This window comes from Sciurus carolinensis, chromosome 5 (genome assembly GCF_902686445.1).
Source record: "Sciurus carolinensis chromosome 5, mSciCar1.2, whole genome shotgun sequence".
In the NCBI taxonomy this organism is placed as follows: domain Eukaryota; kingdom Metazoa; phylum Chordata; class Mammalia; order Rodentia; family Sciuridae; genus Sciurus; species Sciurus carolinensis.
Genome location: NC_062217.1, coordinates 143,452,824 through 143,477,342, shown reverse-complemented (window position 1 = coordinate 143,477,342; position 24,519 = coordinate 143,452,824). Strand labels below are relative to the sequence as shown.

The 24,519-nt window shown below is 36.6% G+C and overlaps 1 protein-coding gene across 2 annotated transcripts in view; it reads left to right on the top strand.

The window, feature by feature from the left end:
- The first annotated feature begins 4,621 nt into the window (after window positions 1-4,621).
- LOC124985051 (cytochrome P450 2C9-like) overlaps window positions 4,622-24,519 on the top strand; it is a 52,480-nt gene continuing 32,582 nt past the window's right edge. For both annotated transcript variants that reach the window (XR_007108792.1, XM_047553405.1), the window contains exons 1-5: window positions 4,622-5,003; window positions 9,205-9,367; window positions 9,530-9,679; window positions 13,767-13,927; window positions 15,839-16,015. Coding sequence is in view for 1 of the 2 variants with exons in the window: in XM_047553405.1 (XP_047409361.1) it covers window positions 4,836-5,003; window positions 9,205-9,367; window positions 9,530-9,679; window positions 13,767-13,927; window positions 15,839-16,015 (819 nt within the window). In the remaining variant the exon portion in view is untranslated. The remainder of the gene's footprint in view (window positions 5,004-9,204; window positions 9,368-9,529; window positions 9,680-13,766; window positions 13,928-15,838; window positions 16,016-24,519) is intronic.

The window sequence follows — 24,519 nt, the reverse complement described above, 5'->3', positions numbered from 1 at the left end:
GACTTTGTTTTCGAGGTTAAATATTTTGTCTTCAATGTCTGAGGTTCTGTCTTCCAGGTGTTCTATCCTATTGGTTGTGCTTTCTATGGAGTTCTTAATTTGGTTTATTGTTTCCTTCATTTCAAGGATTTCTGTTTGGTTTTTTTTCAATATCTCTAACTCTTTATTGAAATGGTCTTTTGCTTCCTGTATTTGCTCTTTTAACTGTTGATTGGTGTGTTCATTCAATGCCTGCATTTGCTCTTTCATTTCATCATTTGCTTCCCTTATCATGTTAATTATGTACATTCTGAACTCCCTTTCTGACATTTCTTCTGCCATGCTGTCATTGGATTTTATTGATGTAACATCCAGATTTGTTTGAGGCATTTTCCTCCCTTGTTTTCTCATGTCGTTCAGGTATCAGTGGACTGCAGAGATGTTGCAGATTTCCTCTATTGACTTCTAATGTCTCTGAAGATTGCTAGTGTATCCCCTCTTATCCTTCAGTAGCCTGAAGTCTTAGTGGAAGTTGATACGGTGGTGTTCCCCTAGGAAGCTGCCTCTCTAGGGGTGGTGGTCTTCAGGTGGGGTATATTCCCTGCTAGTGGGCAGAGGTGCCTCTACTTGTTGACCAATGGTCATCCAAAGGGGAACTAGTCTGCGGGCTAAGGCAAGGCCTGTTTGGGCCTGTGTCTCTGGTTTTACTGTCCTTGTGGGAAAACCTCACCCGGCGGGGAAGACTCACCCGATGGGGAAGTCTCGCTGGTCAGTTCCCCTCCTAGAGGTTCCCCTCAGTCCACAACTACCGCCTGGGCAGGGCAGCCTTCCCAGGCAACGTTCCCAGGGGCCCAGACCTACCTCCTGGGCCTGGGAGCCCTACCCTTTGCAGACGAGTCTCCTTAGGTAGCCCCTCCTCAGAGAAGCTGCCCGCAGTCCTGGAACCTTCGCTCCGCCCCTCAGCTTGTCTCTGTGTAGCTCTTTCAACAAAAGGCGCCTAGTTCCCCGGACCAGACCGTGCTTTGCACCTCATCGCCTGGCTATGCGACCCCTCTTCTGAGCAGCCACTTGGAGCCTCGTTCATATGCTCCAAGCCCCAGTGACCCGCCGCTCGCCTCTTCCTCCAGGCAGCCACCCGGTGTTCTGTGTGGGCGCTTGGAGACCAAGCAACTCACTGTGCACCTCCACCTCCTCAGGCCAACCCCCCCTCATTGTTCAGGTGGTTGCTGAGTCCAAATAGCTCACGGCCCAGTTCTTCCTCTGGCAGCCCCCGGAGCCCCGGCAGCTTGCTCCAAAACCAAGCACTGTGCTGTGCGGCCTCCTCTGCAAAGTTCCCCGCTTTTTGTGTTCACTGCTCCAGTGGGGGGAGGGGTGTCTTGCCGCCTGGGCAAGGCAACCTTCCCAGGCAACGTTGCCAGGGGCCCGGACCTACCTCCTGGGCCTGGGAGCCTCACCCTTCGCAGATGAGTCTCCTTAGGTTTTCCCTCCTTAGAGAAGCTGCCCGACGTCCTGGAACCTTCGCTTTCGCTCCGTTTTTTTGCTCCGCTTCGCTGTCCGTGTTTACCGCTCCTATGGGGGGGAGGGGCGTCTCCCCGAGCCACTCTACTTCACGAAGTTCCCTGCGTTCCGGGGCTACCACCCCATCCAGGACACCTCCCCAATGGGAGAAACTCACCCGGTGGCTTTGAAATGGTTCCAAGTCACTCACTATCTCTTCTTTTGAATCTTGAGTCCTGGAGCAACATGAAATGCAGCCCCCCTCTAGTCCGCCATCTTGAAAAACCTTTTACCGTTCATTTCTAATTGCACTCCATTATGGTCTGATGGGATACAAGATAGTATCTCTATTTTTTTGTATTTACTAATGGCTTCTTTGTGGCATAGTATATGGTCTATTTTGGAGAAGGATCCATGAGCTGCTGAGAAGAAAATATATTCAATCAATGATGAATGAAATATTCTGTAAATGTCTGTTAAGTCTATATCATTGATTGTATTATTTAGTTCTATAGTTTCTTTTTTCAATTTTTATTTGGAGGATCTACCCAGTGGTGACTGTGGTGTGTTAAAGTCCCCCACTATTATTGTGTTTTGGTCTATTTGATTCTTAAAGTTGAAAAGGGTTTGTTTGATGTACATAAATGCTCCATTGTTTGGGGCATAAATATTTAAAATTTATGCTTCCCTTAAGCAGTATGAAATGTCCTTTATCCCTTCTGACTAATTTAGGTTTGAAGTCCACTTTATCTGATGTGAAGATGGAGACCTCTGCTTTTTTACTGAGTCCATATGCAGGGTATGTTTTTCCTTATCCTTTCACCTTTAGTCTGTGGATGTCTTTTTCTATGAGATGAGTCTCTTGAAGGCAGCATATTGTTGGGTCTTTCTTTTTAATCTAATCTGCCAATCTATGTCTTTTGATTATTGAGTTTAGGCCATTAACATTCAAGGTTATTACCATAATATTATTTGTATTCATGGTCATTTTGGCTTATTTTAGTTTTTACCTTGACTTGGTTTCTAGTTTGATTGACTTTTCCATTAGGGTATTTCCTCCCTTTGCTGACTTGTATTGTTGTTTTTCACTTCCTCCTCACAAAATATTTGCTGAGAATGTTCTGTTGTACAGGCTTTCTATTTGCAAATTCTTTTAACCTTTGTTTATCGTGGAAAGATTTTATTTCATCATCAAATCTGAAGGTTAGTTTTGCTGGGTATAAGATTCTTGGTTGGCATCCATGTCCTTTCAGAGTTTGAAATATATTATTCCAGGCCCTTCTTGCTTTTAGAGTATGGACTGAGAAATCTGTTGATATCTGTATTGGTTTCCCCTTATATGTAATCTGACATTTTTCTCTCACAGCCTTTAAAATCCTATCTTTATCTTGCATGTGAGATATTTTCATTATAGAGTGTCTTCATGTGGTTCTGTTGTAATTTTGTGCAGCTGGTGTTCTGTAAGCCTCTTGTGTTTGATTTTCCATTTCATTTTACAGGTTTGGGACATTTTCTGATATTATTTCATTGAACAGGTTGTTAATTCCTTTGGTTTGTATCTGCACCTTCCTCAATCCCAATAATTCTTAAATTTGGTCTTTTCATGATATCCCATAATTCTTGGAGGTTCCATTCATAATTTTTTAACATCTTCTCAGTTTCTTCAACTTTATTTTCAAGATTGAATATTTTGTCTTCATTTTCTGAGATTCTGTCTTCCATGAGACCTATTTTGTTGGTGATGCTTTCTTTTGAGTTTTAAATTTGGTTCATAGTTTCTTTCATCTCAAGTATTAGTATTTCTGTTTGGTTGTTTTTGCCAGAATCTCTATCTCTTTATTGAAGTATTCTTTTGCTTCCTGCATTCACTCTTTTAACTGTTTATTGGAATGATCTTGCATTGACTGCATTTGCACTCTTATCTCTTCTTTTGCTTCACAGATCATTTTAATTATGCAGATTCTAAACTTTTTTCTGTCATTTCTACTGTCATGCTGTCATTGGATTCTATCAAAATAGCATCTTGGACTGTTGGGAACACTTTCTTCCCCTGTTTTTTAATATTCTTTCTGTATATTCCCCTCTAGCAGTGAAGATCTGAGGTACTGAAATTTCCCCCTGTGGACTTATTATGACCCTGCAGTTTTCCAGTACCTCTCCTTTGAAGGGAAGATCAATATTAGTAGCACCCAATACAGAGAAAATTCAAGCCTGAACCAGATAGCCCCTATAAAGACTTTAACATTAATAAACAGATGAGGTTGATTATTATTTACAGTATTTCTACTTGTGAACAAGAGGATGGGGAAGGGTGTATGATGTAATGAGTAAATAGAGGTACCTTTCAAAAAGCCTCCAGTCTCCTGTAGGTGTCTCAGGAAGGGAGCTGCCCTTCCAATGATGGTGGTCATGCCCTCAGGAATAATCCAAAATGCCTGCACCAGCCTCCAAAGAAACTGGGGAACCCCAGCAAAGGCGCACCTAGTCAGTGCGGGGAGGAGGCGCCGGTTGGTGGGCTGCTTTACTTTTCTAATGTGACTTTGGAGGCAGCTCTGATTTAAGCCACAGCACACCATTATGAGCATTAGATCTCCTTCAAATTCCAGTTCTGACCACAGGAATGAAGGTCTCCCAGGCTCACAGTATCTCTGTTTCCCCATTTGTCAAATAAATAATAATTGTCTCTACCCTCTGGTCTCCAGGATTTGAGGGGTTGGGGTGCTAAATATCAAATGTTAGGTACATTTTCTTAGTTACATAATGATGTGTGTTAGTTATTTCAAAATGTTTAAGTTGTACTACCTAGTATATTCTTAGACTCTTATGATGATAGTTCAGCATTTTTAAATATTTAAAGCACTTGATTTTTAAAGATCAAAATCTAATTGTTTGATGAAGTATTACATGTTCAATATTTTTATATAAAAGTCAGAGATACACTTATTTCCCCCAAGTCATGAATTTCCACCCAGTCATCAGTCTGAGAATCCAGCATATTGAGCAATGTTTTGGATCAAATGGTTTATTTTTTCATAATCCTACCTGCACTTTGATACCACTAGAGGTTGGGTGCTTCTGTGTTTTCTTGCTTGTTTGTTTTAGCATGCTGATTCCTGTGATTTATTCCAGAGTGTCTCAACTAGATTGTCAATGTTAGAGGTTTGGAAAGGAGAGCAAGAGTAAAACACAGTTTGTTTTCATCCTTATGAGGTGACCAATGTACACTCAGAAGGGATTAGAATTTATCTAGTTGATTGACCCAGCACTTTATGTTAATGGGAGACATTTTGATTAACAGGGAACACTCTAAAACTTACATTGATTCAAGCTCACAGTTGTCTCAGTAATAAAAGGCTTCAATGGATCCAGTTGTGGTCCTGGTGATCAGTCTCTCCTGTCTGCTTCTCCTCTCACTATGGAGACAGAGATCCAGGAGAGGGAAACTCCCACCAGGACCCTTGCCTCTGCCAATCCTTGGGAATATCCTGCAGATAGATGCCAAAAACATCCCCAGATCCTTAACTAATGTAAGTATATCAATGCTTCTCCAGTGGCTTATAAATGGTAAATAAATTAAAACTTTATTTTAAATTAAATACATGCACAAGGCAATTTGTTAAAGGAGATTGTTGCACAGCAAATAGTCTCTGTGGATTTTGATGTTTCCGTGGTTTCTTATATTGTTCCATTGTTAGATGTAGTGTATTGATCAATGCATCCAGGATTAAAGAAATGTTTAAATTTAATACTTTGATGGCAATATTAAAATGGCAAAAGTCAGGAGTACCCCTGCCCTTCATTGTTTCATAGTCATTTGCTTGGATTTTCTATTTTCTCCACATTCTAATTTGTTCATGAGTCTTTTAAGTGAATTTTTATTTGTCTTTTATTTCCAGTTCTTTCTAGTATCTTTTCAATGTCTCTATTTCTTTATTGAAATGGTCTCTCAACCTCTTATTTCCTTTATGAACATTTTAAGGAACTTTTTTTGTTCTCTCATCTTTCTCTAGAATTTCACTCACTTTCCTATGTGTGGAATCCTTTTAGGGGGATTGCGAATTTGGGGGAAAATTTGTTTGTTTCCTCATGTTTCCAGAGGTCTTGGACTTGCACTTCAATTGAGAAGAAATTCCATTTCTTTTATGCCAATGTCTTTTTTGGGGTAGTTATCTCTTTTATTTTGAGAATTATCTCAGTGTTTGGTATATGAGGTCCAGAGATGTGACCTGAGGTCCTGCTTTTTTGGATCCTCCTTGGAGCCTGGTTGTTGTTTTGAGGTTTTTGTCTCCTGAAGTCTATGTGTTGAAATAGTGTTGAGACTGAGGTGGCTAGAACACAAGTGGTGGGAGAGTCCTTGTTACTGGGCTGAGGTGGGAGTGTTACTTGGGAGTAGGATGTCTTCTTTGTGAGCCTAAAGTAACCCACTCACTTTCCAACCCCACTGAGAGGAAGCAATGGACTGGGAACTGCACTGTTGTCCACAGATTACAGCCTGAAGACAAGTTTCCAGTATCTGTTTTGACATCTGGAATGCTAATTGCTACCTATAGAGAAATGGTGGAATCAGCAATAAAAAACTGTGAACGAGAACAGTCTTTAGACAGTAGGGGTCTAATACATTGCCAGCTGTGTTAATAATCATGACAACATGAAAGAGGTAAACATTGTGTAAAGTATATAATTCTATATTTAATGAATTAACACATTCTTATGTGGAGAGAAAATAGGGTAGAAAGACCAGAGAAAGTTTGAAATGTTGTAAAAGGTGAAGACAGGGAAGGCAGAAGATAGATCACAAATGTTGACTTTAAAAGAAAAGGAATAAAAAATTAAATGCAAATAGTTTACAGATTAACAAGAGCAAAGGTAACAGGAAAAATTGTTACTGGGAGAAGAGAGTGAAGAAGGGGCACTAAGAGGGACAAAAACCAAGGTACAGGAAACAAGTAAATGTGAGATCAGAATGATTCAAACCCTTGCATGAATGCACCCCTCCTAGGTGAAACCAAGGCAAAATAACAACAGGTCCAGGATAAAACAGTTAAGGTGAAAGCAAAATTATATAAATATATACATATATTGAACCTATTGTGCTGTGAGAACCCACACATACCTCACTCTTGCACAATGGAAAGAAATAATATATAATAATATACAGTGAAATGATATTTGAAAAAAAGTTTGTATTTTTTATTTTTAAATATACATAACAATAGAGTATATTTTGACTTAATATGCATACATGGAGGACATACTATTCCAATTAAGATCTCATTTTGTGGTTGTACATAATGTGGAGTTACACTGGTTGTGTATTCATCTATGAGCAAAGAAAAGTTATTTTCGATTTATTCTACTCTCTTTTCTATTCCCTTCCTTTCACTTCACTTTGTCTAATCCAATGAACTTCTATTTTTCCCCTCCATATCCTTCCTTGTTGTGGGTTAGTGTCCATGTATCAAAGAATATTTGACCTTTGATTTTTGGGGGCGGTTTATTTCACTTAGCATAATATTTTCCAGTTCCACCATTTCCTGATAAATGCCATAATTTCATTCTTCTTTATAGCTGAGTAATATTTGAATCATTGTGTATGTAAATATATATATATATATATATATATATATATATATCACTTTCTTAATTCACTGATCTGTTGAAGAACACCTAGGTTGGTTCCATAGCTTGACTTTTGTGAATTAAGCTGCTATAAACATTGATGTGACTGTGTCACTGTAATATGCTGATTTTAGTTGCTTTGGGTATAAACTCAAGAATGGGATAACTGGGTTAAATAGTGGTTCCAAACCAAGTTTTCTAAGAAAAACTGCTATCCAGAGTGTTTGCACCAATTTGCAGTACCACAATCAATGTATGAATGAACAGTTTCCCCCACATCCTCACCAACATTTATTGTTATTTGTATTCTTACTAATTTCCATTATAACTGGAGTGATTTCTCTAATTGCTAGAGATGTTGAACATTTTTTTCATGTATTTGTTGATCATTCATATTTCTTCTGTTAAGTACACATTAAGCTCCTTTGCCCACTTATTCAATGGGTTATTTGTGGGGTTTTTTGATGTTAACTTTTTGAGTTCTTTAATTTTAAAACATAAAGTAAACAATATATTTTAAATGGTGTGTACTTGGAGGAAATTATAGGAAAAATATTAATGGAAAATAATGGACATTTTCCACTAAGGTGGTCTAAATTTTGGTAGAAATGTATTTTCAATTTTTATACTTATTTTTTGCTTTGTAACTCTAGGGTCAAGGTTTGGGGTTGTTTAGCCAAACCTGTTTGCATTTCTCACTCAGCCAGCTGCCAGAAATCCTGATTAGGAGCCTATTTGTTGTAGTAGTTCTCAGTTTCCATTTATCCATTGTAGAGTGGGATCCACTGAGTATTGCTGACAAATTGTATACTCCTATAATGGAAGTGGTGCTGGAGTTTTACTTGGTCCTCCTACTACTTACCATAACATGGAATGAGCCTGGAGGACTTTATGATGAGGGAAATAGCCACACAGAAAGACCTTCGCTACATGATCTCACTCAGATGTGGAATATTACAAAACAAAGCAAAAGGCCTCAAACTCATAGTAATAGAAAGTAGAATGGTGGTTCTTGGGGAATGTGATGTGGGAGAAAAAGTGAAATGTTGGTACTAGGGTACAAAGGTTCAGTTACAAGGTAAATAAGTACGGAGGACTAAAGCACAGCATGGTGACTACAGTAAATAACAATGTATCTTATACCTGAAACTTACCAATGTGTTTTCACCACACACACATGAAAATTTTAATACTGTGGTGATATATATATATATATTAGTTGCCTTGACTGTGAAAATCAATTTGCAATGTCTATAAAAATTAAAACATCACATTTTACACACTAAGTATATGCTTTTTTATTTCTCAATCAAACCCCAATGAAACCATTAATAAAAATAACACCATGGGCTGGGAACCAGCTTGAGGGAAAGAAGGCAAGTTTTAACCATTCAGGGTCCTTGTGGGTCTGCCTAAAGCTTCAGTCTATAGTCTATAGTCTCTGAAGTGCTGCTGGGTGAGAGAAAGTGATATGCAGCCTGGCCTGGTGCTGCCTCTCTGGAACTAACTCTCTTGCTGTGTGAGTGATACCTGTTGTCTCAACCTATGAATTTTAAGATCATTGGGGGTCACCACCAAAAATATAAACTTCCCATCCTCATCATGGGCTTATTCAGTCAAAATCTCTATGAAACAAGTCCTGTTAATGTCCCAGAAGAACTGAACTTGGTATGCATGCAAAGGTAGATAATCACTGGGGACTGACGGTTCAAACTTTGGAAGTTGACAAAATTAAGATTCAAATTTTATTCTTCTATTCATTAGTTATGGTACACTACAAATGAGTTTGTAACTCTCTGCCTTCATTTACTCTGCATGAAAAAGTGAACAAATAAGTCCACTAAATGCATTGGTGTGAGACTTAATTCTAGTGGAGTTATCATTTGCTTGAGCCAGGCATGACACATCACAGACCAGCTATAAATAACAGCTATGATTACCATCACATTCTGAAAAAAAAATTAATAAATATTTGAAGAATCTTGTGGCACAATAAAATATAACAAATATAATGAGAATAATCTGAATAACAATCTGAATCATTCCAAACATGTATATTAAATCCTGATTTTGTTCAGCAAACTTTTACATTATCTTTCCCATTTCCAGTTTTCCAAAGTCTATGGGCCTGTGTTCACTCTGTATTTGGGCATGAAGCCCACTGTGGTGTTGCATGGATATGAAGCTGTGAAGGAAGCCCTGATTGATCAAGGAGAAGTATTTTCTGGAAGAGGCAGTTTCCCAGTGCCTGATAGAGCTCATAGAGGATTAGGTAAGTGTACGTGCATAAGAGTTGGGTGAGCAATGGTCATGGGGATGAGGAGAATGATACAGAGAAAGCCAGACTGAGCTTGACCTTCTCAGTGACTGTCACTCATTGACTCCTCTACCTCACCTGGGGTATCCCTCCTAGATTCTGCTCTCCCTCATTTAGGAATCCTTACAAGTAATGGAAACGGATGGAGAGAGATGAGGCGCTTCTCACTCATGACTTTGCGGAATTTTGGGATGGGGAAAAGGAGCATTGAGGACCGAGTTCAAGAGGAAGCCCGCTGCCTTGTGGAGGAGTTGAGGAAAACCAAGTGTGAGTGACTCATCATATCACTGTCCTTAACAGACTGCTCTCTTCTGTGTCTAGCAGACACATTTCAACAACAGCCAGACCTCATGTGGAGGAGGGATGATTTGAAGCAGAGAGCCAGAGTCTGTGGGTCTGTGCTGCCTGTGCACAGGCATGAGTGGGCTGCATGGTGGGTGTAAAGGTCACATAATCCTCCTGTGACCAGCTTTATTTCTGTTTTCACATCATTACATCATGAATACAGAAGGTTTAGAGATCCATTTCCTTAAAGAATTAAAGAGCAGGGTTTCCCCAGGGCACACTTGTGAGCTTCCCATTCCACATTTCACCACTGTTCATTGGACATAGTGGAAACATCAGCCTTAGACCCTGTGGAGCTGAGGCAAGTGAGGTGTGCTTTCACCTAATTGGACTGTGGTTGTAGAGTTTCTTTTGCTGTCTCACATATCTCAGGGTTTCTTCCAAGGCCAGTACCTCATAATTATCCTAATCTATGGTTTTCCATTGATTTGCATATCTCCTGGAAAGTCTCATGAATCATGCTTATGGTAATTGCTTACCTCTCCATGTCTTCTCTACGGACCCATGTTGTTTTTTTCAGTGTCTCTGATTTTCAGGTTGGATCCAGATTGCTGTTTTTAAATTTCTCTTCCAAATTAACTAGAAAGGAAAGACTAAAAATCAGATTTTACCGGTGAATGATACGCATAAAGAAATTTACAACTTCCCTAATTATCCTTAAACCAATAACTAAAATAAACCTTTGTTCTGAACGCTCAGAAACCTGGAACACTGAGAGATTTTGGTGGAGGATTAGATAACTTGAAAGCCTTATTCTGACCCAATACATTATACTTCCTTTGCATCATTTTTTCATTTATTTTAAAATTATTCTATTCTATTTATCTTATTTTATTTTTTATTTTTAATTATTTTTATTTATATTTATATTTTTTCTTTTTTTTCCCCTGTGATTGATTTTTTTTTATTTTGATTCATTGTACACAAATGGGGTACAACTTTCATTTCTCTGGTTGTACACAAAGTAGAGTCACACTGTTTGTGTAATCATACATAGGGTAATGATGTTTGTCTCATTCTATTATTTTTCCTTCCCCCACCCCCTCCCCACTCCTCATTCATCTATATTATGCATCCTTCCTCCATTCTTACCTCTCCCCACCTTTATATATCATCATCCACTTATCAGAGGAATCATTCAGCCTTTGTTTTTATGGGATTGGTTTATCTCACTTAGCATGATATTCTCCAACATCCATTTATCTGCAAATGCCATAATTTTATTCTTCTTTATGGCTGAATAATATCCCATTGTGTATATATATATACAACAGTTTCTTTACCCATTCATCTATTGAAGGGCATCTAGGTTCGTTCCACAATCTAGCTATTGTGAATTGAACTTCTATAAACATTGATGTAGATGTGTCACTGTACTATGATGATTTTAAGTCATTTGGGTATAGCCCAAGGAGTGGGATAACTGGGTCAAATGGTGGTTCCATTTCAAGTTTTCTAAGAAATCTCCACACTGCTTTCCAGAGTGGCTGTAGTAATTTGAAACCCCACCAGCAATGTGTGAGTGTACCTTTTCCCCCACATCCTCGCCAATACCTATTGTTGCTTGTATTCTTGATAATAGACATTCTAATTGGGTGAGATGAAATCTTAGGGTAGTTTTGTTTTGCATTTTTCTTATTACTAGAGGTGTTGAACATTTTTCATATATCTGTTGATTGCTTGTAGATCTTCTGTGAAGTGTCTGCTCATTTCCTTAGTCCATTTATTGATTGGATTATTTGTATTCTTTGTCTAAAGTTTTTTGAATTCTTTATAGATTCTGGAGATTAGTGCTCTATCTGAAGTGTGTGTGGCAAAGATTTTCATATATCATATATATATATTTTAAAATATCTTTTATATGTAAAGGATATTTAAATCAAAATATTTTATTTTATTTTTATTAACATTTAATCAGTTCACATTAATGAGGTCTACTGACCATGAAGTGTTTTTCACAGTGTCTTTGATTTTCAAATTGGATAAAGATGCTCTGTTTTTAAATTTCTCTTCCCAATTAACAAAAAAAATAAGACTAAAAGTCAGACTTGATCAGTGAATCTCACACACACAAGGAAATTACCAGACTTTTCTAATTACTGTCTAACTCCATAACTAAAATAAACCTTTGTTGTGAAAACTTAGAACTCTGCAACATTTACAGACCTGGTGGAGGAGTAGAATAACTTGAACGTTTTGCTCTTTCCCAATGCTCTATACTTCATTTTTTATTTGTCTATTTTTTAAATCCTTCTATTATATCTTTTATTACCATGTAATCAGTCCACATTAATGAGGGTCACCATGGGTGTTCCCATGCGTGTACAGTATATACTGTTAAAATCCATCCTCTCCATCTCTCCACTCTCCTCACCAGCACCACACACCCTTCCCTATCTCCAGTAATCACTATTCTACCCTCAGGTCCACATTCATTTTACCTTCCACACCTGAGAGAGACCATGCAAGACTTGACTTTGAGTTGATGACATCATTTCATGGCTTTTAATTGTATTGCTTGGGGTTTGTTGTTAAGCTTTTTAATTCTTTATATATTATTGATCTTAATCCTTTGGAAGATGAATAATTGGCAATTATCTCCTATTTTGGAGGATGTCTCTTCAGTCTACTGACTGTTGTGTAAGAGATTTTCAGTTTGATGTAATCTACTTGCCTATTTTTTTTTTTTAGGGTCATGTACAAAAAAATCATCATTTGTATCCATCTCAATGTGTTTCCTCTGTTTTCTTCTAGTTCTTTTATGACTTCATGTGTTACAGTAATGTCTCTGAGTCATTTAGAATTGAATTTTGAACAGGGTGAGGGATAGGGTCGAGTTGCCATCTTCTGCATGCTCTAATTATTTAAGAGTCTCTTCTTTCTGCACCACAAGTTTTAGTAACTTTGTTAAGAATCAGTCAAATTTAGATTTTTTTTTTTTTTTGGTCACCCTCATCTCCTTTCTTTTCCATTGTTCTATTTGGGTGTTTTTATGTTAGTGTCATAATGTTTTGCTTACTGTGACTCTGTAGGATGGCTTGAAAGCCTTCAGCTTTGCTCCTTTGCTCAAGAGTGTCTTGACTATTGTTCTTTTTTATTTACATGTGAATTTTAGGATTGTTTTTCTAATTCTGTGAAGAATGTCTTTGGTATTATTGTGGGAATTGAATTGAGTCTGCAAATTGAGATGGATAATATGATTCTTTTAACAATTTTAATTCTCCAGTTTATAAACATGGGAGGTTTATTTTTTTCATGTTTTTGTATCTTCAATTTCTTTCATCAGTGTTTGTAAGTTTCATTGTAGATGTCTTTCACTTTCTTGGTTAATTTTTTAATTAGGAAACTTTAATGCAGCTCATGACAGTGTCTCTCTCTCTTTCTCTCTCTCTAATGAACAACTATATAGATTCCATCATGACTTTAACCTTTCTGTTACCTTGAATTTACTTCAAAATAAAAACTTATCACTTTAACTTTGATAAACACATCTCGTTTATGTAGTTTGCCTTTCTTTCTCAAAAAGCATGAATGTTTTCTGCTTATATTCATTTATTTCACAAATATACAACTCTGGACCTAGTTACTCTCTAATCTTTTTTTAAAAAAATTTAGTTGTAGATGGATGCAATACCTTTATTTATTTACTTATGTTTATATGGTCATGAGGATGGAACCTAGTGCCTCACAATGCAAAGCCAGTGCCCCACCATGGAGCCACATACTCCAGCCCTCTCTACTTAATATTTACTGCTGCACGTTTCACACATGAATCTTTCAAGGATCATTGGATAAACTGCTATTATACTTGCTAGACATTGAAAGTCAATTTGACTTTAAGGTAAAAGTGATAATGATTTTTAGCATTCTGAATATTTTTTTATCTTAAGAGAAATTCTGGATATATTTTGCTTAGAGTTTCTACAATTACTTTTCCCTGTTACCTCAAAGAGAAATACATTTTTATGTATTCTTCTAATGTTAATTTTTAATGTTTACCTTTCTTCAGCCTCACCCTGTGATCCTACCTTTCTGCTGGACTGTGCTCCCTGCAATGTGATCTGCTCCATTATCTTCCATAATCGTTTTGATTATAGAGATCATCATTTTCTCAACCTATTGCAGAAATTAAATGAAAATGTAAAGATTCTGAGCTCCTCATGGCTCCAGGTGAGGTAAAACCCCTCCCCTTGTTCTAGGAAACCTTACAATCTTTAGTCTTACGTGTGAAACCTTCTAGAGGTTCAAGCAGTGAAGTGAGTCCAGATACCACAGTCTGACTTAGAGTTGGGTGACTTGGAGTGAGTATCAGGAAAATATGATGGAGTCCTTTACTTTATGCACAGAAAAATGAATGCCCACATAGAGATGACATGCAAACCCACTGACTCCTGGCCAGTGCTTCTCTCAGTAACCTCCAAAGCCTAACCTTTATAAAGCACTTTGGTGACTGCATTTGAAAGGTCATGGCACTCAGTGGACATCCAGACCCCTGCGGAGGACTCAACATTCACAAGGGCTGCACTCCAATCACCACTTAGAAATTTTATCACTTTACTTGACAGATTAGAATAAATTTTATTACATGCTTTTATAATTATGTCAAAATGAATTCTATTTTCAGGTATAACTAAAAAGAACCAATAAAAAAACTTAAACCCCAATGGACAGACATTCAGACACACACACACACACACACACACACACACACACACACACACAAAGAAATGCCTTCATTTAGGATATTAAAAAGGGAGAATGAAACATAGATGCTATAAGGAAACTGAACTGGATAGAGATTTTTGATGCTTGTTTTAGTCAGCTTCTTACAGCTATGACCAAAAGACCTGAAAAGAACTATTTTGAACAAGAAAAGTTCCTTTGGATCTCCCAGTTTTAGAGATATCAGTTCATAGATGGCTGGCTCTATTCTTTGTGGCCTGAAGTGAGCAGAACATAATGGCAGAAGGGTGTGGTGGGGGAAAGTAGCTTCAGACATTGGACCAGGTAGCAGACAGCCTCTACTCACCATGGACAAAGTAAATTCTCCAAAGACACACCTACACCAGCCACAACCTGCCAGGATTTACCACCAAGTTAATCCCTTTCTGAGGATTAATGCTGTGATTAGGTTAAGGCTCTCATCACTTAATCATTTCACCTCTGAACACTCTTGCAGTTTCTCAGGCATGAACTCTTTGGGGACACCTCTCATCTAAACCCTACAGATGGCATCCTACTTGACAAGGTAGCAGGATTTGGCTAACAAAACGATTGCATTTCAGTGTGTAGGACCTTGAACTGTGTTTCCCTATACATAGCTGGAAGATTCAGCAATCTTTATTAAAGTAAATCATCTCCTAACTACTCCTGTGCAAAGTTATTTTATCTATAGAATGCCCAATTGCATTTCATGATATTTTTCAAAACCTCCCCTATTCTATGGTAATTACTCTATTTATGAGGATGCTTCATAGAAGGAAAATCAGAGAACAGCATTGTGCTCTTTTTTAATTTATAAAAAAAATTTTATTAGTTGTTTTTAGTTATACATAACAATAAGATTCATTTTGAAATAAATGTAAAACCCTAGAATATAATATGTTTTAATTAAGTCCCCACCATTTTCTTTTCACCTCCTTTCTTCCCTCCCCATGATTTCTTTTCTTTACTCCACTGAGCACAATTCTCAATTACCAAGTACTCTATTCTTTCTCTGGTTACCCAAAGCCCCTCTAACTCTGTTCTCAACTTCAAAGCATCAATCATGGTAATTCATGCCAATCTGTATTTCCAGATTGTAGGGGAAAATTGGTTTGAAAAAGGAGAGAATATATCAACTTATTTTTATCTCTAAAGTTGTATGAGAAAGGGTTATTGTTTCTGATCCTGTGGTCATAGTTCTCTCCCTCAAATCTTTCTATAAGCTTGGGAATTTTATATATGTAAAGTAAAAACTTCTACCTCATGGTGGATGCCAAATTATTTTTTACTTTTAAAGCTATAGTTTCTAAGATGCATCAGGAATGATATTCATGTCTATCATACCTTTTTTAGTTAATAAAAATTTTTATTTTGTAGGTCTGCAACAATTTTCCTGTTCTTATTGATTATTTCCCAGGGAGTCATAGAAAGTATCTTAAAAATGTTGCTGATATGAAAAAGTATTATTTGGAGAAAATAAAAGAACACCAAGAATCCCTGGATATAAACAATCCTCAGGACTTCATCGACTGCTTCCTGATTAAAATGGAAGAGGTAGAGTGTGAACAATAGCTCAGTTATCTGAGTGCTTCTACATTTTTTGTTTCATTGATTAATTTTATGGTTACTAGGGCTAGTTTAGTGGTCAGGCAAGACATACTTCACAAGCACTTTAAGCAAAACTTGTCTTTAAAGATCTATATGAATTATCATAAACAATTAAAACTGAATCATTTAATAGTTAGAATCCAAAAACACTGTTCTATTGATATTAATAATCTACCTGAGGAAAGACAAAATTGACATCTCAGGTGAAAAGGAAATAATTATAAACAAGCTACAAAATACAAAGTTGGAGCCATGAAATGCAAATTGAAATGCTTGTACTCAGTGTATGGGGGAAATGGAAAGTATTCAGTGGCCAGCTGGTGTAATGACTCCTCTATTGTCAAGATCAAGGGACCAAAACATACAACAGTGATTTTTGCAGGACACCAGAACACGATCCCTGTTGCCTATTCTAAGTTCAACAAGATGCAATAGCACTGTAGACCACTGTCCTCACAGCTGCCTGCAGTGGGTGCTGCTCTGTGGGGAATAGTAGCTGGTATGTGAGACACTGGGATATATCAGAACTTTTCTTTATCAAATGTTTCCCTGGATACTATAGTTTTCAACTAGATTCCAGAGTTACAAAAGAGTTGCTTCAGACAGTTCATACTAGGTCAATAGTTGTTTATCTGGAAGGACTGAGACCTAGATCTTCCTACTCCATAATCTGAGTCATTACTCCTGTACTGTCATTTTTTTTTAACAGACTGCATTTTAATTCATTCTACACAAATAGGGTTCATCATTTCATTCTTATGGTTGTGCATGATGCAGACTCATACCATTCTTGTAATCATATATCATTACATATCATTATTACATAGGGTAATAATGTCTGTCTCATTCCACCAGTTTTCATACAAGTTTTTTATTGGCACATTAGAATTATCCATAAGAGTGGGATTTATGGTACTATCTTCATACATTCACATAGCACAAATGTGTCAGTTTTTTTTTCCCCCCATGCTTTCTTTTTCCTTCTTTTCTTCCTTCCCTCTTCCCTTTCTCTACTTTCCTGGTCTTTTTTCCATTTTGATGAGCTCCTTTTACTTTTACTTTTCTCTCTCCCACATATGACAGAAAACAGATGATCCTTGACTTTCTAAGTTATCTCACTTAGCATTATGCTCTCCACTTCCATTTGTTTCCTTGGAGATAACATTTCATTCTTTTAGATTGAGCAAAACTTCATAGTGTAAACATACCACATTATCCTTATCCATCCATCTGTTGTAGGATATCTAGGTGGGTTTCATGACTTTGATATTGTGAACTGTGCTGCTATACATGTTTATGTAGGTATTGCTAGAATATGTGACTTTAATTCTTTTTGATAAATATTAAGAAGTGGGATAGCTTGGTCATTTTGTGGTTCCAACTTACTCTTTTGAAGAATTTCCATAGTGATTTTCATAGTGATCATACTAATTTACAATCCTACCAACAGTGTAAAAGTGTTCCTTTTATGTTAAATCCTCTCCAATGTTTATTCTTGTTTGTTTTCTTTTTCCCCATATTTTTATGGCTTGATTATAGTTGTACATAATGTAGGATTTGTTGTTACATATTCACACATGCAGTCAATATAGTACCGTAATTCAGCTAAAATTATTCTCCAGTTTTCCCCTTCTTTCACATTCTCACTTCCCCTGGTCCCTATCTTCTAGTCTACTGATTTCCTATTTATTTTCATGGTATTTCCTCCTACTTTATTGTCCTTATTTTATCCTTTGGATAATTACTGAAAAGTGGAAGAGTTGGGTCATGGGATGGTTCCAATCCTAGTATTTAAGGAATCTTCAAAAGGATTTTCATAGTGTTTGTCCTAATTTACAATCCCACCAACAGTGTATTAGTGGGTTTCTTTCCTCCATATCATCTCCCCATTTATTATTGTTTATATTCCTGATTACTGACATTCTAATTGGAGTGAGATGAAATCTGTATCATTTATTTTTGAATTTCCCTAATTGGTAAAAATGCTGACTATTTTTTCATGTATATACTTGTCCAGGCTTTGTATTTCTTCTTTTGAGAAGTGTGTCATTAGTTTATTTGTACGTTTATTAGTTGGGTTATTTGTAGGTTTTGGTTTAAATTTTTTAAGTTAAGTATTTTGGATATTAATCTTCTTGTGGAAGAGTAGCTGGCAAAGATTTTTTCTCCCATTCCGTAGCTTGTCTCTTCACATTCTTTTTTATTTCCTTTGTTGTGCAGAAGTTTTATAATTTGATACCATCCCATTTATTAATTTTTTATTTTCTTTCTTGAGCTTTAGAAGTCTTATATTGTAGAAGTCAATGCCTATACCTATTGGGTGGAGTGTTCCTCTTCTGTTTTATTCCAGCAATTGCAGTGTTTCTGGTCTACTTCCTAGGTTTTTGATCCAGTTTTTGTTGACTCATGGGCAGAATAAGAGAGAGGAACATAATTTCATTCATTTACATATGGATATTCAGTTCTTTCAGCACTACTTGTTTAAAACAACAAAACTACCTTTTCTCCAATGTATGTGTTTGGCACTTTTGTCAAGGATCAGATCATTGTCTCCAGGTGGGTTTATCTTGATGATTTCTTTTCCATTAGTCTACATGACGAACCACATAGTCACTGTTGCCAGAGCACTGTAGGGTAATTGGAGATTAGGTACTGTGATCCCTGTGGCATTGCTCTTATTGCTCCTTATTGCCTAAGGTACTCTTATATTTTTCCAAATGAATTTTAGGACCTTTCTTCCAGTTCCTTGAAGAATGGCATTGTTACCTTGATTGGGATTTCACTGAATCTATAGAATGCTTTGTTAATATGGACATTTTTATAATGTCAATTCTACCTATTTAAGAACATGGGGAGTCTTCCCTTCTTCTACAGTCTTTTTCGTTTCTTTCCTCAGTTTTATAATATTAATCATAGAGATTTTTCTCCCCCTTGGTTAGATTCATTCCTAGAATATAGGAATTAGGGTTTCATTTGTTTTCAGGCTATTGTGAATGGAATTTTGTTTCTGATTTGTCTTTCACTGGATTTATTATTACTGAGTATAAAAGTTATTGATTTCTATATTTTGATCATATATCCTGCTACTTTTCTGAACTTGTTTCCTGAAACAACACTGGAAGTCCTCTGGTGAAGATTCTTTGTGTCTTCTAAATGCAGAATCATATCATTTGCAAACAGTGGTAATTTTACTTCTTTCTTTCCTATTTGTATCTCATTTATTCTTTCTCTTGCCTTTTGCTCCGACTAAAATATCAAGTACTTTGTTGAACAGAAGTAGTGAGAGTGGAGATACTTGTCTTTTTCCAGAAAGTAGGAAAAAATGTTTTCAGTTTTTAACCCTTCACTATATGTTGGCTTGGAGTTTGTTATATACAGCCCTTATGATATTAAGTAAGTTCTTCCTATCCTTACTTGCTTCTGCATTTTTAACATGAAAAGATGCTAGATTTTGCCACAGACTTTTCTCCATCTGTGGGGATTACCATGTGACTATTATTTCTTGATTCTATATATGTAATGAATCATATTTATTGATTTGTAGGTGTTAAACAATCCTTGCATCTCAGGAATGAAACAAACTTAATTATCATGTACAATTTTGTTTTTTGCTCTTTTTAGATATACAATCTTATTGTGATTTCGTACATGATTTGCCAATATTTTATTAAGAATTTTGACATTTATGTTCATCAGGATTATTGGTGTCTAGTTTTCTTTCCATGATTTGTCCTTATCTGTTTGCGGGATCATGGTGATATGAGTTTCATAAAATGATTTGGGAGTAATCCCCCTCCCCCATACACTTTTTATTTCATGGAATAACATAAGAAAGAGCTAGATTTTTTTTTTTTAATGTCTGATAGAATTCAGCTGAGAACCAACTGGTCCTGAGTTTTTCTTTCAGGGAAACTTTTTGTCAATGCTTCAATCTCATTGTTTATAATTAAGTTTTCTATGTCCTCTCAGTTCAATTTTCGTAGGTAGAATCTTGGTATGAATTTCTCCATTTCTTCTAGATTTTCTAATTTATTGTAATAGGAGTTTTCAAGGTTGTCCCAGTTAATCCTCTGGATTTCAGAGATGACTCTGGCATAGCTCCTTTTTCATTTCTAATTTTATTACTTTGTGTATTCTCTCTTTTGTTTAGTTTGGCTGTTTTATTACTCTTGTTACTCTTTTCAAATAATTAAGTCTTTGATTCATCAATTCTTTGTACTTTTTAAATTTATCATTAATTTCAGTTTGCATCTTAATTATTTTCTCCTTTCTACAATATTTGTGATTGGGGTTTTCTTAATTTTATAAGGCCTGGAGATGCATTATTAGGTTATTTGGGAACTTTCTGATTTTTTAATGTATTCATTCATAGTATATAAATTCTTGTCTTACAACTGCCATCTTACTCTTTCAGAGATTCTGGTATGTTGCATCTTTATTATTTCTTGATTCTAGTCATTTTAAATTTGTCCACTCATTTTCTCAATGATCGCTTCATCATTTAAAATTGTATTATTTAATCTCCATGGCCATATATAATTTCTCTGATTGTTTTCTTTCTGTTGATTTCTAATTTCATTTCATTATGATCTGATAGGATAGACACAAGGGATTACATGAATTTAAGAATATTTTCTAAGGTTTAATACTATGTGTCCTAAAATATGGTCAAATGGGAGATAGTTCCATGTAGAGGAGAAAAAGTTGATCTGTAGTAGGATGAAATATTCTACTGTCTGCTAAGTACATTTGATTTATAATATTTTTATGGCTGAAGAGCCTTTAGTGATTTTATGTGTGGATGACCTATCTCATGGGGAGAGAAGTGTGTTGAAATTGACCAGTATTATTGTATTGTGGCGAGTTTGAATCTTTAGGATGAGTAGCATCTGCTTTATGTAATTAGGTGTACTGAGGTTGGGGTATAAACAGTATCACTACATTTTTGCTGAATTGTTTTCCACCAGTATGAATTGACTCTTCTGATTAATTTTTCCTTTAAGTCAGCTTTGATTTTTCTGAGAGTACCTACTACTGCTTGTTTTGGTTCTACAACTTCATGGAATATCTTTTTCCATCCTTTCACTTTTAACCTATATATTTCTTTGCCTGTAAGAGGAGAGTCTCTTGAAAACAGTATATAGGCGGGTCCTATTTTTAAATCCATTCTGCCATTCTTTGTTTTTTAATGTCCATTTACGCTTATCTCTTTTAGTGAGTTTTTTTCTTTCTTTCTTTTTTTTTTTTTGACAAGGTTAATATAGAAAAGGAAATGCTTATTTTTGTTCACAGTTTCAGAGGGTCAATCCATGGTTTGCTGACTCCATACCTCAGGGCCCTAGATGGGGCAGAATATCTTGGCAGAAGAGTGTAGAGGAGGAAACCAGCTCAGAGCATGACAACCTGGAAGGAGAGAGACCTGTGCTCATCAAGAACAAAATATAAATCACAGAGGAACTCCCCCAGTAACCTACTTCCATCAGCCATACCTTACCTGCCTACAGTTTCTGCCCAGTTAATCCATATCAGTGATCAATGAACCAATTATGCTATAACTCTCATCTTTGAATCATTTCATCTCTGAAAATTCTTTCATTGTCTCACATGTGATCTTTTGGTGAATCCCTCATATCTAAATCAAAACATTCCACAACTGGTCCCCAAAAGCTCATGCCCTTTCACAGTGCAAAATTCATTTACTCCAATTTCAAGAATTCCATAATTTTAACAATTTTAGTATTGTCCAATAGTCCAACTACAAAATCTTTTCTAAGACTCAAGGGCAAACTTGTGGTTTGAACTCCTAAAAATGAAAAGGACATTATATATATCAATATGTAGTAGCACAGAATAAATATTTCCTATAAGATTGAAATAGAGGAAAAAGTAGTATAGGACCAAACCAAAACAAAATCCAGCTCAGCAAATAGTCCTATTGAAAGTATCCAGAAACCACTCCAGACGCGCAAGAGATTTTATTAATCAGACAGGCAGAGTGTCTGCCAGCAGGGTGAGAGAGAGAGGGAGAGAGAGAAAGAAATGGTGGCAGAGCTATTCCTAAGTAGTGGAATTTTGTGGGCTAATAACAATCTGGACCAATGACTTGACTAGGAAGTTCAAGGGCTAGCAATCTATTCCTCATTCCAACCTTGTTTTCCTTTTTAATTTTTTTATTTGCTCTAATTAGTTATACATGACAGCAGAATACATTTTGTCAAACCATATCTAAATGGAGTATAACTTCTCATTCTTCTCATATATTATGTAGAAACATGCTGGTCTTTAGTCATATATGAGAATTCATTCTACTTTCCTTACTACCTCCATAACCCTTCCCCTACCTTTATGCCCCTCTGCCTAGTCTGAAGTACCTCTATTCTTCCCTAGGACCCTCCTACCCTAATTGTGAATTACCATCCACATCTCAGAGAAAACATTTGACCTCTGGTTTATTTCTTAGCATGATATTCTCTAGCTCTATCCATTTACCATAATTACAATGCCATAATTACATTCATCCTTAAAGCTGAGTAATACTCCATTGTATGTGTATACCACATTTTCTTTATCCATTCATCTGTTAAAAGGCACCTAGTTTGGTTCCATATTCTAGTTATATTGTGAGTTGAACTGCTATAAACATTGATGTGGCTGTATGACTGTAGTATACTGATTTTATGTCCTTGGGTCTAAGCTGAAGAGTGGAATGGCTGGGTCAAATGCTGGTTCCATTCCAAGTTTTCTGAACTCTTTCCATACTGCTTTCCATAATGGTTACATTAATTTGCAATCCCACCAGGAATGTATGATATGTACATATACTGATTTGTCTTGCTGGTTTTTTTTTTTTTTTTTAGCTTTTCGCATTTCCTTGAGATGTTTTTAGCTTTTCTTAAGCTCGAGGGTTTCCACTATAGCTTCAACTTCCTGCTCACATCTTCATGCACCACCCTGTCAGGGGTTTTCTGCACAGAATCTGACCCTGCTCCACTTTGCCTGGCCTCCCAGATCTTGCTTTGAAATCTTGGTAGAGGCCTCCTTGACCCCATAATTCCAGTGTCTTGCATTAGTGCAGTTCCAGCACCACATATTTGACACCAAGATTTGCCACCATTTGGAGCAGTAACCAAGCTTCCAGGGACCATGGCTGCACAAGGCTTATGGTCTACATCACCCTGAACATTGAAATATTTTCCTAACTGCGTGTGCAAATAGGGTGCTCCCATGATCCCTTCTCAAAGGAATTTTTTTCCTTTTACACCTTTAAATCTGATATGGGTGTGGACTTGCCAATCCCTCAGAGGCCCTCAAGCCATCTTTCCAATTGTCCTTTTTTTCTTTTTATTTTTTTATGTTATCCTTCTTATATTGCATTTTATTTATTTATTTTTTAATTTATTGTCCTTTTTAAAGTACTTAGCATCCATTTAGTGCCTGTAATCTTTTAACAATCACAAATTCTGTAGTCCCAGTATTACTTGGACTTTTCTGGCCAAACTGTATCTTTTCAAATCTTTCTGCTTTTATTTCTGCTTCTGATTATCACACTAAACTTGTCTAAAAGTCACTAGCAATATTCGTGACACAGCCTAAGTGCTGTACTGTCTTGAAATTTCTCCTGCCAGATTAATTAGTTTAGCACTATTCATTTCAGCCTCAGAGAAATTCTCAGGACATGGGCAAAAAGCAGACAACTTTTTGCTGCAACATAATAGAAATGTCCTCCAAATCAATTTCCAAGAGTCTCCTCCTTTGAATCCTGATGAAACCCCCTCCCCCATCTTAACTCTCCACAGTCCTCTTGGCATTCTGGTTTTCTGAGTTCCTACCAGAATCACCCATTAAGCTCCACTTACAACATTCTAAGTCCTTTGAAGCTTCCATCCGTAAACTTCAATTCCTCCCCCATCAAACAAACTTCAAAGATTTCTGAAACAAGTGGAAATTATAGTCACATCAATTGCCCCACTTCCAATATCAATTCCTCTTTTGGTCAACTTTTTTCTTTGTTGTGACCGCGTACTTAACAAGAAAAATAGCAAAGAAAACATTTATTTGGTCTCCTGGATACAGAGGTTCAGTCTATGGTTGGTTGACTCCCCACCTCTGGACCCCAGGAGAGGCAATGGCAATGACAGAAATGGATGACAATCAGGAAGCAAAGAGAGAGCTCCATTCACAAAGGACAAAATATGAACCCAAAGTCAATGACTCCCTAGTGACTCACTTCATCCAACCACACAGTACTTGCAAATAGTAAACCATATCAATGAATTGATTTTTAGAGTAGGCTACAGCTCTCATAATCTAGTCATTTTACGCTGAAAATTCTTGTACTTTCTTATATGTGGTCTTTTGGGGGAACACCTCATATTTAAACCATAACAGTTATTACTGAGAGGTATTAATTGGTTACATTCCTTTTGATTTGTTTCTAATGTTTAATGGGT